This window comes from Salvelinus fontinalis, chromosome 1 (assembly GCF_029448725.1).
Source record: "Salvelinus fontinalis isolate EN_2023a chromosome 1, ASM2944872v1, whole genome shotgun sequence".
In the NCBI taxonomy this organism is placed as follows: domain Eukaryota; kingdom Metazoa; phylum Chordata; class Actinopteri; order Salmoniformes; family Salmonidae; genus Salvelinus; species Salvelinus fontinalis.
Window position 1 is genome coordinate 22549560 of NC_074665.1, and position 17011 is coordinate 22566570.

A 17011-nucleotide genomic window follows, 5' to 3' on the forward strand; every position below is an offset into this window, starting at 1 on the left:
GTGCCGCAGTGTCTGAAAGAACAGGAGGGGGCTGGTGAGTGAGTGAGTGAGTGAGTGTGTGTGTGTGTGTGTGTGTGTGTGAGAGGGAGAGAGAGAGAGAGAGAGAGAGAGAGAGCGAGAGAGAGAGAGAGAGAGAGAGAGAGAGAGGAGAGAGAGAGAGAGAGAGAGAGAGAGAGAGAGAGAGAGAGAGAGAGAGAGGGTGGGTGGGTGGGTGGGTGGGTACAGGGATGACTACTTGGCATGCAGGTCAGGCATCCGTTGCTCCACTCATATCATCCCTGTACCCACCCACCCTCTCTCTCTCTCTCTCTCTCTCTCTCTCTCTCTCTCTCTCTCTCTCTCTCTCTCTCTCTCTCTCTCTCTCTCTCTCTCTCTCTCTCTCTCTCTCTCTCTCTCTCTCTCTCTCTCTTTCTCTCTCTCTCTGTACACATAGGTCCATCGTGGGATTTTCAGCTTGTGTAATTGAGATATATGGCAGGGCATTGAATTCCTTCATGGTGCATAGGGGGACGGTTTATTTTGTGTGGGGCAGATTTTATGTTCTGAAACGCCCTCTTGTTAGTGCACATTGGAGGAGAGGTGGGCAGGGGAAACTGAAGTAAGCGGAATGAAGAGGGAAAGGTGGATGAATACATGAATAGAGAGCGGGGGGGACGTGGGAAAATGTGTTTAATGCATATGCATATGCATAAGTCTACTGGTATGTTAGTGGGTGGAGTTATGCGAGTACAAAGTTGAGGAGAGATTGACTGCATCACTATTGCTCTTTGTGCGAGGTGTTGATGTGTTGAAGGTACCGACCTTTATATTTAAGTAGTTGGCACACAGTTCGGACACTCATTGGTACAACACAAGACATGCAACCAGAGGTCTCTTCACAGTCCCCAGGTCCAGAACAGAACAGAGGCTGGGAAACACACTGTATTAAACACCACCCCAGGTAACTCAAGCTAGGAATAAAACCAGTTTTAAAAAACAGATGAACACCTTACTGCACAACGGGAACTGTGAAGAGACACAGCCATTTTATATATCTTGTATTATCATTTCATCTGCGCTATGTACAGTACCAGTCAAAAGTTTGGACACACCTACAGCGGTTCAAGGGTTTTTCTTTATTTTTACTATTTTTTACATTGTAGAATAATAGTGAAGACATCACAACTATGAAATAACACATATGGAATCATGAAGGAACCAAAAAACTGTTAAACAAAATATATTTTATATTGTCACGTGTGCTCCCTGTCCGGCCTCTAAGTCACCAGGCTGCTCAATATGGCGCACACCTGTCACCATCGTTACGTGCACCTGCGAGTCGTCAGACTCACCTGGACTTCATCACTTCCCTGATTACCTTCCTTATATATGTCACTCCCTTTGGTTCCTTCCCTAGGAGTCATTGTTTCTGTTTCTTGTCTGTGTGCTGTTTGAGTTTCTTGTTTTGTATTATGTTCCGTTTATTTATGAAAACACTCTGCTCCCTGAACCTGCTTCCCGACTCTCAGCGCACATCGTTACATATATTTTAGATTCTTCAAAGTAGCCACCCTTTGCCTTGATGACAGCTTTGCACACTCTTGGCATTCTCTCAGCCAGCTTCACCTGGAATGCTTTTCCAACAGTCTTGAAGGAGTTCCCACATATGATGAGCACTTGTTGGCTGCTTTTCCTTCTCTCTGCGGTGCAACTCATCCCAAACCATCTCAATTGGGTTGACGTTGGGTGATTGTGGAAGCCAGGTCATCTGATACAGCACTCCATCACTCTCCTTCTTGGTCAAATAGCCCTTACACAGCCTGGAGGTGTGTTGGGTCATTGTCCTGTTGAAAAACAAATGATAGTCCCACTAAGCGCAAACCAGGTGGGATGGCATAGCGCTGCAGAATGCTGTGGTAACCATGCTGTTTAAGTGTTCCTTGAATTCTAAATAAATCACTGACAGTGTCACCAGCAAAGCACCCCCACACCATCACACCTCCTCCTCCATGCTTCACGGTGGGAACCACATATGCAGAGATCCTCCGTTCACCTACTCTGCATCTCACAAAGACACGGCGGTTGGAACCAAAAATCTCAAATTTGGACCCATCAGACCAAAGGACAGATTTCCACCAGTCTAATGTCCATTGCTTGTGTTTCTGTCCCAAGCAAGTCTCTTCTTATTATTGGTGTCCTTTAGTAGTGGTTTCTTTGCAGCAATTTGACCATGAAGGCCTGATTCACACAGTCTCCTCTGAACAGTTGATGTTGAGATGTATCTGTTACTTGAACTCTGTGAACCATTTATTTGGGCTGCAATTTCTGAGGATGGTGACTCTAATGAACTTATCCTCTGCAGCAGAGATAACTCTGGGTCTTCCTTTCCTGTGGTGTTCTTTATGAGACCCAGTTTCATCATAGCGCTTGATGGTTTTTGCGACTGGACTTGAAGAAACTTTCAAAGGTCTTGAAATGTGCGTATTGACTGACCTTCGTGTCTTAAAGTAATGATGGACTGTCGTTTCTCTAAGCTTTTTTGAATTGTTCTTGACATAATATAGACTTGGTCTTCTACCAAATAGGGCTATCTTCTGTATACCACCCCTACCTTGTCACTACACAACTGATTGGCATTAAGAAGGACAGAAATTGCACAAATGAACTTTCATCAAGGCACAGTCTCAATGCATTCCAGATGACTACCTCATGAAGCTGGTTGAGAGAATGCCAAGAGTGTGCAAAGCTGTCAAGTTAAAGGGTGTCTACTTTGACACTTTTTGTTTAACACTTTTTTGTGTTATTGTGTTATTTCATAGTTTTGATGTCTTCACTATTATTCTACAATGTAGAAAATAGTAAAAACAAAGAAAAACCCTTGAATGAGTAGGTGTGTCCAAAGTTTTGACTGGTACGGTATTAGATCTAGATATTGTGTGTACAGTATGTACTGATATGTAGACAATGTGTGACATTTTAAGTGTATGTATTTCAGTCCTTGACTTTTAATGTTCTGTACTATGTATTATGTCATATTTCATGTAGACCCCTGGAAGAGTAGCTGATGCTTTTTTAGGGATTCTAATAAATACCAATAAATACCAAATATTAATATGTTGAGTTGACATAGGCACGTTTGCTGAATTCCAAATCCGACCCTAGCAACTTCTCCTAGGCACTTCTTTGTATCTTAAATAACTGAATATATTTAAGCAAGCCTCAACCTTGAGGGGTTATGGGTTGATTTGGTATTCATCATAGGATTATGGGTGTGCAAGATAGTGTATATCTGCTTCAAGATTCTATTAGGGTCGATACAGACCGTAGAAGACATACATGACATTTAATACAAATAATATGTGCAACCATTCTCAACTTCATATTTCAATTTAAAGTTAAAGTTAGCACATTTGATTATACCCATACGGCGTTCATAGACACTTTACACACTGTAGGTATAGGCTAACAGGAATAAATGGCTAGGAAAATGGCTAGGAAAAGCTCCCTAGAAAGGCAGGAACCTAGGAAGAAACCTAGAGAGGAACCAGGATCTGAGGGGTGGCCAGTCCTCATCTGGCTGTGCCGGGTGGAGATTATAACAGTACATGGCCAAGGTGTTCAAACGTTCATAGATGACCAGCAGGGTCAACTAATAATAATCACAGTGGTTGTAGAGGGTGCAACAGGTCAGCACATCAGGAGTAAATGTCAGTTGGCTTTTCATCATCGATCATTCAGAGTTAGAGACAGCAGGTGTGGTGAGGAGAGAGAGTCAAAAACAGCAGGTCCGGGACAAGGTAGCACGGTGAACAGGTCAGGGTTCCATAGCCGCAGGCAGAACAGTTGAAACTGGAGCAGCAGCACGGCCAGGTGGACTGGGGACAGCAAGGAGTCATCAGGCCAGGTAGTCCTGAGGCATGGTCCTAGGGCTCAGGTCCTCCGAGAGAAGAGTAAGAGAGAGAGAGAGGGGGGGGGGGGGGGAGAGAATTAGAGGGAGCATACTTTAATTCACACAGGACACTGGATAAGACAGGAGAAATACTCCATATATAACAGACTGACCCTAGCCCCCCGACACATAAACTATTGCAGCATAATACTGGACACTGAGACAGGAGGGGTCGGGAGACACTGTGGCCCCATCCAACTATACCCCCGGACAGGGCCAACCAACCAACCATAGTATCAGTAGTCAAGTCCTAGTTATAGTGAGCAATAACAGTCTTGTGACTGTGTGGAGGCCTGACCAGTAAAAGGGGGTCTGATTGGAGGTAATATGTCATGGGGTCTGATTGGTGGTAATATGCCATGGGGTCTGACTGGTGGTGATATGTCATGGTGTCTGATTGGTTGTAATATGTCATTGGGTCTGATTGGTGGTGATATTGCATGGGGTCTGATTGGTGGTAATATGGCCATGCAGGCAGACACATGATCACTAGCGCTGACTCGGACAGCAGCCTGCAGGACGCACAAAGCTCTCTGTATCTGGGTCACAGGAGCCCACAGGCCTCTGTTCTCTTCTTCTCCTGCCTCTGCTCTGTCTTTCTTCATCCAGCTTCTCTCCTCCACATACTCTCTCAACAGAGGGTTGGAACTCATTGAATATTTCCTTTCAAACCAGGGTAGGAATGGAAGGTTCTTTCTTAACAGAGGGCAGGACTGAACCTTCTATCTCAAAAGAGGGTAGGAATTGAGAGTGAGGGAGTTTAAAGGTCTAGCTCTGAGCTAATGGAATAGAATAATATATCTGAATGTAGCTGGGTCATTCTAGCTCGTCCGTCCATCTTGTTCGTCCAAGGTGGCTTAGCAGTTCAGACGTCTTTTTCTGTTCCGTATTGTCGTGTCCTGTATATATATATATTTACACCTTTCTTCGCATATCTTTTATTTATTTTATTATCCAAGAACTCAACTACAAAAGCTTTCCTGCAAAAGCTTTCCTGCAACCCGCTTCACCAATTACAAAAAGTATTATTTATCTCAATCTGAAAATCCATCGTGGAAGCTAACCAGGGGCTAATTCAGAAGCTAGCCTGAAAGCTAACCAGAAGCTACTCCGATAGCTAGCCAGAAGCTAATCTGTAGCTGCCCCGAAATTAGCCGGTTTGCTGGCTAGCGTTGGTGTTTCAGCTGCCCACGTTTAGTGGTCATCAGCTATTCCTTTAGCTCGATAATCTACCGGCACTTTTGTGCAACGCGACTCGGACCGGAGCATTCTGGGACTCTTTTTCTCTCAGTTTCCCCGGATTCCAGCCGCAGGCTCTGGACACTTGCACCTTGATTTCGCAGCTAGCTAGCTGCAAACCGTGTGACTATTGGCTTACGTCGACCCCGGAGCAAACTCAAATCATTCTGGAGCTAGCCAGCTGAGGAGTTCCATCACCATCCGGACCCGTTTCTTTTGTTGCTGCTGCAGATACGGAACCCCACCGGGCCTTCACGACTGACTGCCGCGACTGACTGCTGACGTTATCTGCCCGAGGGATTTATCCAACTGGCACCTCCGTCCCGACGTTACCTGAACGCTCATCTGAGGCCCGCTAATCGTTAGCTGTCATATCGGCTGCTATTTGAACAAGTATATCGGACAACTATTATTATTATTATTATTTATTTATTTAATTTTTTTCCTTGGGTCACTATATCTATTTTGCCAATTCGGATTGATCCCCTCTACCACACGGAACCCCACTACACGGAACCCCACTAACCTACCGACGGAAACGCACGAGGTATCTACAAACAGACCTCCATCCTATGCTGCTACCGATAGCCATATACCGGGCCAGCTGTCTGGATCGCCACGACCCCAACCAACCTCTACTCACTGGACCCTTATTGATCACTCGATTAGCATGCCTCTCCTTAATGTAAATATGCCTTGTCCATTGCTGTTCTGGTTAGTGTTTATTGGCTTATTTCACTGTAGAGATTCTAGCCCTGCTCTCTATACCATATCCAACCTCTCAGTTCCACCACCCACATATGCGATGACATCACCTGGTTTCAATGATGTTTCTAGAGACAATATCTCTCTCATCATCACTCAATACCTAGGTTTACCTCCACTGTATTCACATCCTACCATACCTTTGTCTGTACATTATTCCTTTAAACTATTTTATCGCCCCCAGAAACCTCCTTTTACTCTCTGCTCTAGTAGCTCTAGGCGACCAATTCTCATAGCTTTTAGCCGTACCCTTATCCTACTCCTACTCTGTTCCTCTGGTGATGTAGAGGTGAATCCAGGCCCTGCAGTACCTGGCTCCACTCCTATTCCCCAGGCGCTCTCTTTTGATGACTTCTGTAACCGTAATAGCCTTGGGTTCATGCATGTTAACATTAGAAGCCTCCTCCCTAAGTTTGTTTTGTTCACTGCTTTAGCACACTCTGCCAACCCGGATGTTTTAGCCGTGTCTGAATCCTGGCTTAGAAAGACCACCAAAAATTCAGACATTTTCATCCCCAATTACAAGATCTTCAGACAAGATAGAACGGCCAAAGGGGGCGGTGTTGCAATCTACTGCAAAGACTGCCTGCAGAGTTCTGTTATACTATCCAGGTCTGTTCCCAAACAATTTGAACTTCTACTTTTAAAAATCCACCTCTCTAAAAACAAGTCTCTCACCGTTGCCGCCTGCTATAGACCACCCTCTGCCCCCAGCTGTGCTCTGGACACTATATGTGAACTGATTGCCCCCCATCTATCTTCAGAGCTCGTGCTGCTAGGCGACCTAAATTTGAACATGCTCAACACCCCAGCCACCCTACAAACTAAGCTTGATGCCCTCAATCTCACACAAATGATCAATGAACCTACCAGGTACCACCCCAATTCCGTAAACACGGGTATCCTCATAGATATCATCCTAACAAACTTGCCCTCCAAATACACCTCTGCTGTTTTCAACCAAGATCTCAGCGATCACTGCCTCATTGCCTGCATCCGTAATGGGTCAGCGGTCAAACGACCTCCACTCATCACTGTCAAACGCTCACTGAAACACTTCAGCGAGCAGGCCTTTCTAATCGACCTGGCCGGGGTATCCTGGAAGGATATTGATCTCATCCCGTCAGTAGAGGATGCCTGGTCATTTTTTAAAAATGCCTTCCTCACCATCTTGAATAAGCATGCCCCATTCAAGAAATTTAAAACCAGGAACAGATATAGCCCTTGGTTCTCTCCTGACCTGACTGCCCTTAACGAACAGAAAAACATCCTATGGCGTTCTGCATTAGCATCGAACAGCCCCCGTGATATGCAACTTTTCAGGGAAGCCAGAAACCAATACACACAGGCAGTTAGAACAGCCAAGGCTAGCTTTTTCAAGCAGAAATTTGCTTCCTGCAACACAAATTCAAAAAAGTTCTGGGACACCGTAAAGTCCATGGAGAATAAGAACACCTCCTTCCAGCTTCCAACCGCTCTGAAGATAGGAAACACTATCACCACCGACAAATCCACTATAATTGAGAATTTCAATAAGCATTTTTCTACGGCTGGCCATGCTTTCCACCTGGCTACCCCTACCCCGGACAACAGCACTGCCCTCCCCTCTGCTACTCGCCCAAGCCTTCCCCATTTCTCTTTCTCCCAAATACAGTCAGCTGATGTTCTAAATGAGCTGCAAAATCTGGACCCTTACAAATCAGCCGGGCTAGATAATCTGGACCCTTTCTTTCTAAAACTATCTGCTGAAATTGTTGCCACCCCTATTACTAGCCTCTTCAACCTCTCTTTCGTGTCGTCTGAGATCCCCAAAGATTGGAAAGCAGCTGCGGTTATCCCCCTCTTCAAAGGGGGGGACACCCTTGACCCTAACTGCTACAGACCTATATCTATCCTACCCTGCCTTTTTAAGGTCTTCGAAAGCCAAGTCAACAAACAGATTACCGACCATTTCGAATCCCACCACACCTTCTCCGCTATGCAATCTGGTTTCAGAGCTGGTCATGGGTGCACCTCAGCCACGCTCAAGGTCATAAACGATATCGTAACCGCCATCGATAGGAAACAATACTGTGCAGCCGTATTCATTGACCTGGCCAAGGCCTTTGACTCTGTCAATCACCACATCCTCATTGGCAGACTCGACAGCCTTGGTTTCTCTAATGATTGCCTCGCCTGGTTCACCAACTACTTCTCTGATCGAGTTCAGTGTGTCAAATCGGAGGGTCTGTTGTCCGGGCCTCTGGCAGTCTCTATGGGGGTGCCACAGGGTTCAATTCTTGGACCGACTCTCTTCTCTGTTTACATCAATGATGTCGCTCTTGCTGCTGGTGATTCTCTGATCCACCTCTACGCAGACGACACTATTCTGTATACTTCTGGCCCTTCTTTTGACACTGTGTTAACAACCCTCCAGGCGAGCTTCAATGCCATACAACTCTCCTTCCGTGGCCTCCAACTGCTCTTAAATACAAGTAAAACCAAATGCATGCTCTTCAACCGATCGCTGCCTGCTCCTGCCCGCCTGTCCAACATCACTACTTTGGACGGCTCTGACTTAGAATATGTGGACAACTACAAATACCTAGGTGTCTGGTTAGACTGTAAACTCTCCTTCCAGACTCACATCAAACATCTCCAATCCAAAGTCAAATCTAGAATTGGCTTCCTATTCCGCAACAAAGCATCCTTTACTCATGCTGCCAAACATACCCTTGTAAAACTGACCATCCTACCAATCCTCGACTTCGGTGATGTCATTTACAAAATAGCCTCCAAAACCCTACTCAATAAATTGGATGCAGTCTATCACAGTGCCATCCGTTTTGTCACCAAAGCCCCATATACTACCCACCACTGCGACCTGTACACTCTCGTTGGCTGGCCCTCGCTTCATACTCGTCGCCAAACCCACTGGTTCCGGGTCATCTACAAGACCCTGCTAGGTAAAGTCCCCCCTTATCTCAGCTCGCTGGTCACCATAGCAGCACCTACCTGTAGCACGCGCTCCAGCAGGTATATCTCTCTAGTCACCCCCAAAACCAATTCTTCCTTTGGACGCCTCTCCTTCCAGTTCTCTGCTGCCAATGACTGGAACGAACTACAAAAATCTCTGAAACTGGAAACACCGATCTCCCTCACTAGCTTTAAGCAACAGCTGTCAGAGCAGCTCATAGATTACTGCACCTGTACATAACCCATCTACAATTTAGCCCAAACAACTACCTCTTTACCTACTGTATTTATTTATTAATTTATTTTGCTCCTTTGCACCCCATTATTTCTGTCTCTACTTTGCACTTTCTTCCACTGCAAACCAACCATTCCAGTGTTTTTTTAGTTTTTATTTGACTTGCTGTGTTGTACTCACTTCGCCTCCATGGCCTTTTATATATTTATATTTTTATTTATTTATACATATATTTGTTTGCCTTCACCTCCCTTATCTCACCTCACTTGCTCACATTGTATATAGACTTATTTTCTTTTCACTGTATTTTTGACTATATGTTTGTTTTACTCCATGTGTAACTATGTGTTGTTGTATGTGTCGAACTGCTTTGCTTTATCTTGGCCAGGTCGCAATTGTAAATGAGAACGTGTTCTCAATTTGCCTACCTGGTTAAATAAAGGTTAAATAAAAAAAATAATAAAAAAAATAAAAATTCTTGCATTTGCGTCCCGTGCCATGGCAAACCATAAAAAAACACTTTAAAATGAAAATAGATATTCATCTTTTGTTTATACTGAAATGGTTATCAATCACAAAACATAATGTAAGTCCTTCATACTGCAACACTTTATGGCAGGGATCATCAACTAGACTAGATTTTTTTCCTTAACCGGATTTTCGGAACATTTACTAATAATTTGTAGACTGTAAATTGACTGCAAGAAGCCCAAACAGTTATAATTTTTTACTAAAACCTAATCATTTCACACCTTGCTTACATTTGTATACAATCATATGCCTCTCTATTATGCGTGGGAACACTTGGGAACAGATTTCCAAAATCATTTGGAGCTGATTTCCTGGTGTTTTCATTGTCTTTTATGTCCAACAATGAAACTTAAAAAAATGATAATATATCCAAAGTATTCAGGCCCCTTTACTTCTTTCACATTACAGCCTTATTCTAAAATGTATTCAATTGTTTTATATCCTTATAAATCTGCATACAATACTGCATAATGACAAAGCAAAAGCAGGTTTTTAAACATTTTTGTAAGTGTTTAAAAAAAGAAATGGAAATATCACATTTACATAGGTATTCAGACCCTTCACTCAGTATTTAGTTGAAACACCTTTGGCAGCGATTACAGCCTCGAGTCTTCTTGGGTATGACGCTACAAGCTTGGCACACTTGTATTTGGGGAGTTTCTCCCATTCTTCTCTCCAGATCCTCTCAAGCTTTGTCAGGTTGGATGGGGAGCGTTGCCACACATTCTCTCCAGACATGTTTGATCGGGTTCAAGTCTGGGCCCTGGCTGGGCCACTCAAGGACATTCAGAGACTTGTCCTAAAGCCACTCCTGCGTTGTCTTGGCTGTGTGCTTAGGGTCGTTGTCCTATTGGAAGGTGAATCTTCGCGCCAGTCTGAGGTCCTGAGTGCTCTGGAGCAGGTTTTCATCAAGGATTTCTCTGTACTTTGCTTCGTTCATCTTTCCCTCGATCCTGACTAGTCTCCCAGTCCCTGTTTTGGTACCCCTTCCAAGATCTGTACCACGACACAATCCTGTCTCGGAGCTCTATGGACAATTCCTTCGACCTCATGGCTTGGTTTTTTTGCTCTGACATGCACTGTCAACTGTGAGACCTTATATAGACAGGTGTGTGCCTTTGCAAATTATGTCCAATCAATTGAATTTACCACAGATGGACTCCAATAAAGTGGTAGAAACATCTCAAGTGTCACGATCGTCTTGTGAAGAGAGTGAGGACCAACATGCAGCGCGTGGAAAATACATCTTCTTTTTATTTTGAAGAAGGTAAAACGAAACAAAACACTTACAAACTAACAAAACAACAAACGACCGTGAAGCTACAAAACGAAAGTGCACACACAAGCTACTAACGTTTAGACATAGACAATTCCCCACAAACAGCTAAAGCCTATGGTTACCTTAAATATAGCTCCCAATCAGAGACAACAATAACCAGCTGTCTCTAATTGAGACCCAATTCAGGCAACCATAGACTTTCCTAAACACCTACACTCAACCATAGACACAGCTAGACAACTATACTAAACATAAACCCAACTCCTCTAAATAAACCCCCCTAAACCTTACAACCACCCTAGACACTACAAAACCCACATAAATTACCCATGTCACACCCTGACCTAACTAAAATAATAAAGAAAACAAAGAATACTAAGGCCAGGGCGTGACATCAAGGATGATCAATGGAAACAGGATGCACCTGAGCTCAATTTCGAGTCTCATAGCAAAGGTTCTAAATACTTATGTAAATAAGGTATTTCTGTATTTCTGACATTTTTAATACATTTGCAAAAATGTCTAAAAACCTCTTTTCACTTCGTCATTATGGAGTATTGTTTGTAGGTTGACGAGAAAATTATTTTACTGAATCAATTTTAGAATAAGGCTGAAACTTAACGGAATGTGGAAAAAGTCAAGGGGTCTGAATACTTTCCGAAGGCACTGTATATATTTTTTTGTTGGGGGGGTGGGGGGGGGGGGGGGTAAATAAAACCACCAGCGGACCAAATTCACGAGTTGCCAGTTGGCAAACCCTGTTTTAAGTTTATGCATTGTTTAAAGTACTTAGGGCAAGCAAATTGGGCTATCCCAGTAGTGATGATGTTTTGGGGATTTAGGGATATCTACCTATGATTATGAAAACTAGAAAGTAAACAAAGCTTTTAATACATTGTATCGATCAATAAAAACAAAGGCTATTAAAATAAAATGTTCTTTCAACAATAATACCTTCAATTTGTCATTGGTCTTTCTGTCATTGTTGTTACTGCTCCTATTGGTGGCACAATGTCATAATAATGTTAGAAATGATTTCAAGACTGCAATATTAGTTCATTTAGAATGGGAAGACGTACCCAAAAATATAAATGTTGTTAATTTTCTCCAAAACGCCATGCCCAAATGCCACCACAATTCAAGATCGACCAAGCTGTTTAGGCTTCAAATAGCCTAGGGGTTAAGAGCATTGGGCCAGTAACCAAAAGGTCACTGGTTCGAAAATCCCTGAGCCGACTTTGTGAATAATCTGTCAATGTGCCCTTGAGCAAGGCACTTTACCCTAATTTCTCCTGTAGGTCGCTCTGGATAATAGCGTCTGTTGAATCACTCATATGTAAATGTTTAGATGAGTGATAAGATAGTCAGGTTTCATCCCTAATTTAGATGGAACCAAAATTGAACTGTGCACTTGACACCCCTGGCACAAGTCCTACATAATCTTGTCACAGTGTCTTGGTTATAGCCCATCATTGTCACTGTGACTCAAGGACACTACACACAGTCACAATAGCCTAACACAACCTAATAGGTTTAATGAACTTTGTCCTCTCCGTTGGAGGCTGCCCAAATTCCCTTAAAAAGCCAAGCTTCTTTAATCCAGTGTCGGTGTATTGCTTTAATCCACTCCTGAATTTGAGCCAGCTAATTGTGTGAACAGTAGGTGTTCAGTTGGATTGCTAGCTAGCCGGTGTGTGTTTGTCATTACTATGGATGTAGTGTCTGTAAACATTTGATTCATTGTTGGGAAGCAATTACAAGCAATTAAAAGGCTATTAGGATGGCACTGAAGGACATCGGAAGTTAATCTGGTCTATCATCACAATAATTAGCCCCTCACTTTCCGATTGGATCTGACGGAGAGAGAAATATGATGGTATCATACCCCTCCTTTTTTTTGTCTTGAGAAAGTCTTCAACTCCTCTCTCTCTGTCTCTCCATCTCTCTCCTCAGATAAAGTATACATTCAAATCTTCCCAATTGTATTCGCCACGTCTGCCTTTTCTTACAAACGCCTGACTGGAAGCGGATAGATGGATCTTTCTCACTCACATCCCCTTTTCTCCGTTCCCCACGTCTCTCCATCCATCTCGCTCTCTGACTAGCGGCGGTTGTCAGGGAGAGAAGACAGTTGTCCGGCTTAAGGGATGGGAACTTATCTAACTCCCTATCCTTTTCTCTCTCTCTCTCTCTCCCTCTTCCCTCTCTCTTTCTCCCCCTAGCAACAGCCAAACTACTGGAGTTTCAAGGTCAGTGCTAAGACTGTTTGTGTTTTAGTGTGAATATGTCTCTCTGTCTCTGTGGATTTGTCTATAATGGGATCAACATTCATCGTGTCTGTGTGTGCATCTGTGTGCTTCTCTACTCCTCATTGTGAGTGTTGCAGTGTTGGCACACACCTCTGAGACTTGTTACTGGTGTAGGAATGCATCTGCTGCTGTATTTTGAGTCCCTCATAGTGGGGCCAAATCCCAATTTGAGATCTGTGTGCTGAAATTGGACATCACCTAAGTTATTGTCACGGCCGTGGAAAGAAGTGGACCAAGGTGCAGCGTGGTGAGCGTACATATTCCTTTTATTTACGAAAATGTCGCCAACAAAACAACAAACGAAGAAAACAACCGTGAAGCTTACAAGGCTAAGTGCCACTAACAAAGATGACTTCCCACACAGAAAGGAGGGAAAAGGGCTACCTAAGTATGGTTCCCAATCAGAGACAACGATAGACAGCTGTCCCTGATTGAGAACCATACCCGGCCAAAACAAAGAAATACAAAAACATAGAAAATAGAACATAGAATGCCCACCCAAATCACACCCTGACCAAACCCAAAATAGAGACATAAAAAGCTCTCTAAGGTCAGGGCGTGACAGTTATGCCTTGATGTCAATGGGAGATTTGTGCGAAAACGTACTTTGCCTGGATCTCAGGTTAGAATTTGGGCCAAAGAGACTTAAAATATATGTAACATGTAAATAATTTGCCTGATTCGCAACAGTTGTGGTTTACATTCCGTGTACATGAACCAACACGACTGTAGAACAGTTCTGTCTGCAAGGTTTAGGTACTCTTAGTGGACAAAATAAGCATTCTGGCTCAATATGGCTGCTGTGCATCCCCCATGTGGGCGCTACATATTGGTTCCCACATATTCTGTAATGCCACTATGTAAAGTTGACACAGAGAATGTAGAATGGAAGGGCTACTGATTCAGTTGAGATTTATTTTTTATTTATTTATTTGCAAAACGCTATATATGCATTGTTTAGCTGGAATGGAATGTTTGTATCCTTTATATTTGTCTGTGATATGTGGTAGTCCCACCTAAATATCTTAAGATGAATGCACTAACTGTAAGTCACTCTGGATAAGGCAATCTGCTAAATGTTCACATACAGATCTCATATTACTCTATGGGATTTTGTTTTCTAAACATTGATGTCACAAATGTAGAATTTGTACATTTCTTCACATTTGACTGTAAAACCTAGCAGTGCTACTTATATATCTGAAACACACCAATCTCTTTCATCATTTCTTTAAACAATATACGCTAATTTACCCCCCCGAAATGAAAATGGATATAAAGCGTTTTGGAATTCAACTCTTCATATTAAAAATTCCATATGACAGAGATGTGACTGTTGTGTGTTGCTGACCAAAGAACAAGGCAGGAGAGGAGAACAGAGGAAGGAACAAAGGATGGAAGGGTGTTTGAAGCCCAAGTTTCTAAATTTGCATCAAGGGAAGAGTTGGTGCTTTCAGAATTAATAGATGGCCAACAAAAGTCTACAGTGTAGAATGGCAGTGTTTGGTATCTTTGTAGCATCTAGACAGAAGCATTCTACACACAGAAGCATTCCATTAGTGTAGTAGTCTCTCCGCTACATTTCCACGGTAAATATACAGAATATTTCATAACTTAGTCACAAATGTACATTTCCTATTTGGATTTTCAATCCCTGCATTCCTGATTTGTATGTCATATAATACCTCCCTACTAATTACATAACTGGTGGTTTCCTCATATGCCAGCAGTCCATTTCCCTCTTATCTCGTTCAATGTCACACACACTAGCTTTATTGAATCCCCCGTTCGCAGTTGGCTCCCAGTTCTAACGGGATTGCTTATCACTCGCCCTCCCTTCCTCTCAGGGAGGCTGCTGTTCTCACTATTCTGATGCAAGAGAAATCCCTTCAGCAGTGCTCTTAGCTCGCTCGCTGTGCGTGCGTGTGTTTGTGTCGATGTGTGTGTCTGTATCGGCCCCTTGCTAGTTTCTTTTGATGTTTCATTGGCTTGCTAGCACTTTACAAGTGCACGTGCATGCACACGTGCACACTGTAGATTAGCATACAAACACGTCTACATTTACACGGAAGGTCGTTGACGTAAATGTAAATGCATACAGTCACAAGCTATGCACACAGAAACTCACACACACATCCGCGCCAGCAAAATCACAAAATCATTTTGAAGACTCGCCTCCTTCTCACATTCTCTCAGATCCTCCGACAAAACGGAGGGATTGTCTGTCTGTTTAAACTACTCTCCGTGGGGAGGCCATACCATGGATTAATATGCTTGCAGTGCTATCTCTTCTCTCTTTCTGACTGCAAAGACTGCTAGGCAACAACAGAGGAACCGAGAACCTCTGCTGTATAATTCCCTCCCTTTTGCGGATCCCAGCCCCACTAATACAAACATTAATACCATTGTCTGTCCCTCATAGGCCTCGGTCTGTCTGTCTATCTGGAGTGGGAAAGTAATCAGAGTCCATTGTCTCCTCTTCCCCGCCTTACTGTTGAATCAGGCCAGAAAGTCTATACTATAGTTAAAGTGTGTTCCAAATGGCACCCTATTCCTTACATAGTGCACTACTTGTAACCAGAGTCCGATGGGCCCCGGTCAAAAGTAGTGTACTACGAAGGGAATAGGGTGCCATTTGGAACGCAGCCTTAGAGCCATGTAAAGGCGCTAGCCGTATTCACATGGACAATGACTCATTCATCCGATCCAGGTGAAGTCATCATGTCTCCTACAGTGCATGGATTCCTTGGGCTTGACTCCTTTTATTCAGAGCTACTCACAACAGAAAATGGATTTCATGCAGGGGCTATTGTTAGGTGTTCTGTAAGTGGCGTAGCAAAAAAGTGCAGCTTGAATGTTCTTTGATTGATTGGTTGGATGATTCATTGGTAGGATGAGTGCTTGATTGATTATTGCACATGATAGGAGGTGAACAGAGGCGGCATCCAGGTAACTGCTAAAATAAAGGAAGCACCAACATAAAGTGTCAATAGGGCATTGGGGCACCACGAGCCGCCAGAGTCGCCAGGAACACATTCAATGTGCCTTGGCAATGACACAAGTGTCTGGAGGGATGTGACAATCTTCTTCCATGAGAAATTCATAATTTGGTGTTTTGAAAACAATGTCTCATGCACCGCTCCAGAATCTCCCAAAAGTGTTAAATTGGGTTGAGATCTAGTGACAGACACCCCCCCCCCCCTTTAAATCCCCTATGCTCCATTGAGATCCCTCTTTCAAAGTCACTGAGACCTCTCCTTCTAGCCATGGGAGCCAAAATACGGGTCAACTGGGCATGACCCTAAGCGTGATGGGATGTTTTCATTTCTTAATCAACTCAGGAACCACACACATGTGGCACCACCTGCTTTCATTATACTTTGTGTCCCTCATCTACTCAAGTGTTTCCTTTATTTTGGCAGTTACCTGTCTGTAACAGAGACTGTCGATATACTGTAGAGGACAATGGCACCATAAATAGTATATTCTACAAAAAACTAGGCTAAAATCACTATGCTGTTGTTCAGTGTCCTGGTTGAATGCACTGGTAAGAGTTACTGCCAAAGGACTGAAATGTAGAAGCAGCATAGTTAGTATATAGTATTTTGACAAGACATTGTCGCGCTTCAGAAACTCTCGATGTCTAAGTGGGGAATATCTGTGATATATTTTGGTCATTTAGCAGACGTTCTTATCCAGAGTGGCTCACAGTAGGAGTTAGTACTTACATTTTCATACAAACACACACACACACACACACACACACACAC

General features: G+C 43.4%; 1 protein-coding gene across 8 annotated transcripts in view; it reads left to right on the plus strand.

Annotated features, from left to right (window-relative positions):
• LOC129840301 (SRC kinase signaling inhibitor 1-like) overlaps positions 1-17011 on the plus strand; it is a 70239-nt gene that overhangs the window by 16741 nt on the left and 36487 nt on the right. For 7 of the 8 annotated variants that reach the window (XM_055908128.1, XM_055908208.1, XM_055908374.1 and 4 more), the window contains one exon: positions 13155-13181. The exons of the other annotated variant lie outside the window; for it this stretch is intronic. In XM_055908128.1, the coding sequence (XP_055764103.1) occupies positions 13155-13181 (27 nt within the window). The remainder of the gene's footprint in view (positions 1-13154; positions 13182-17011) is intronic. 8 annotated transcript variants of the gene reach the window in all.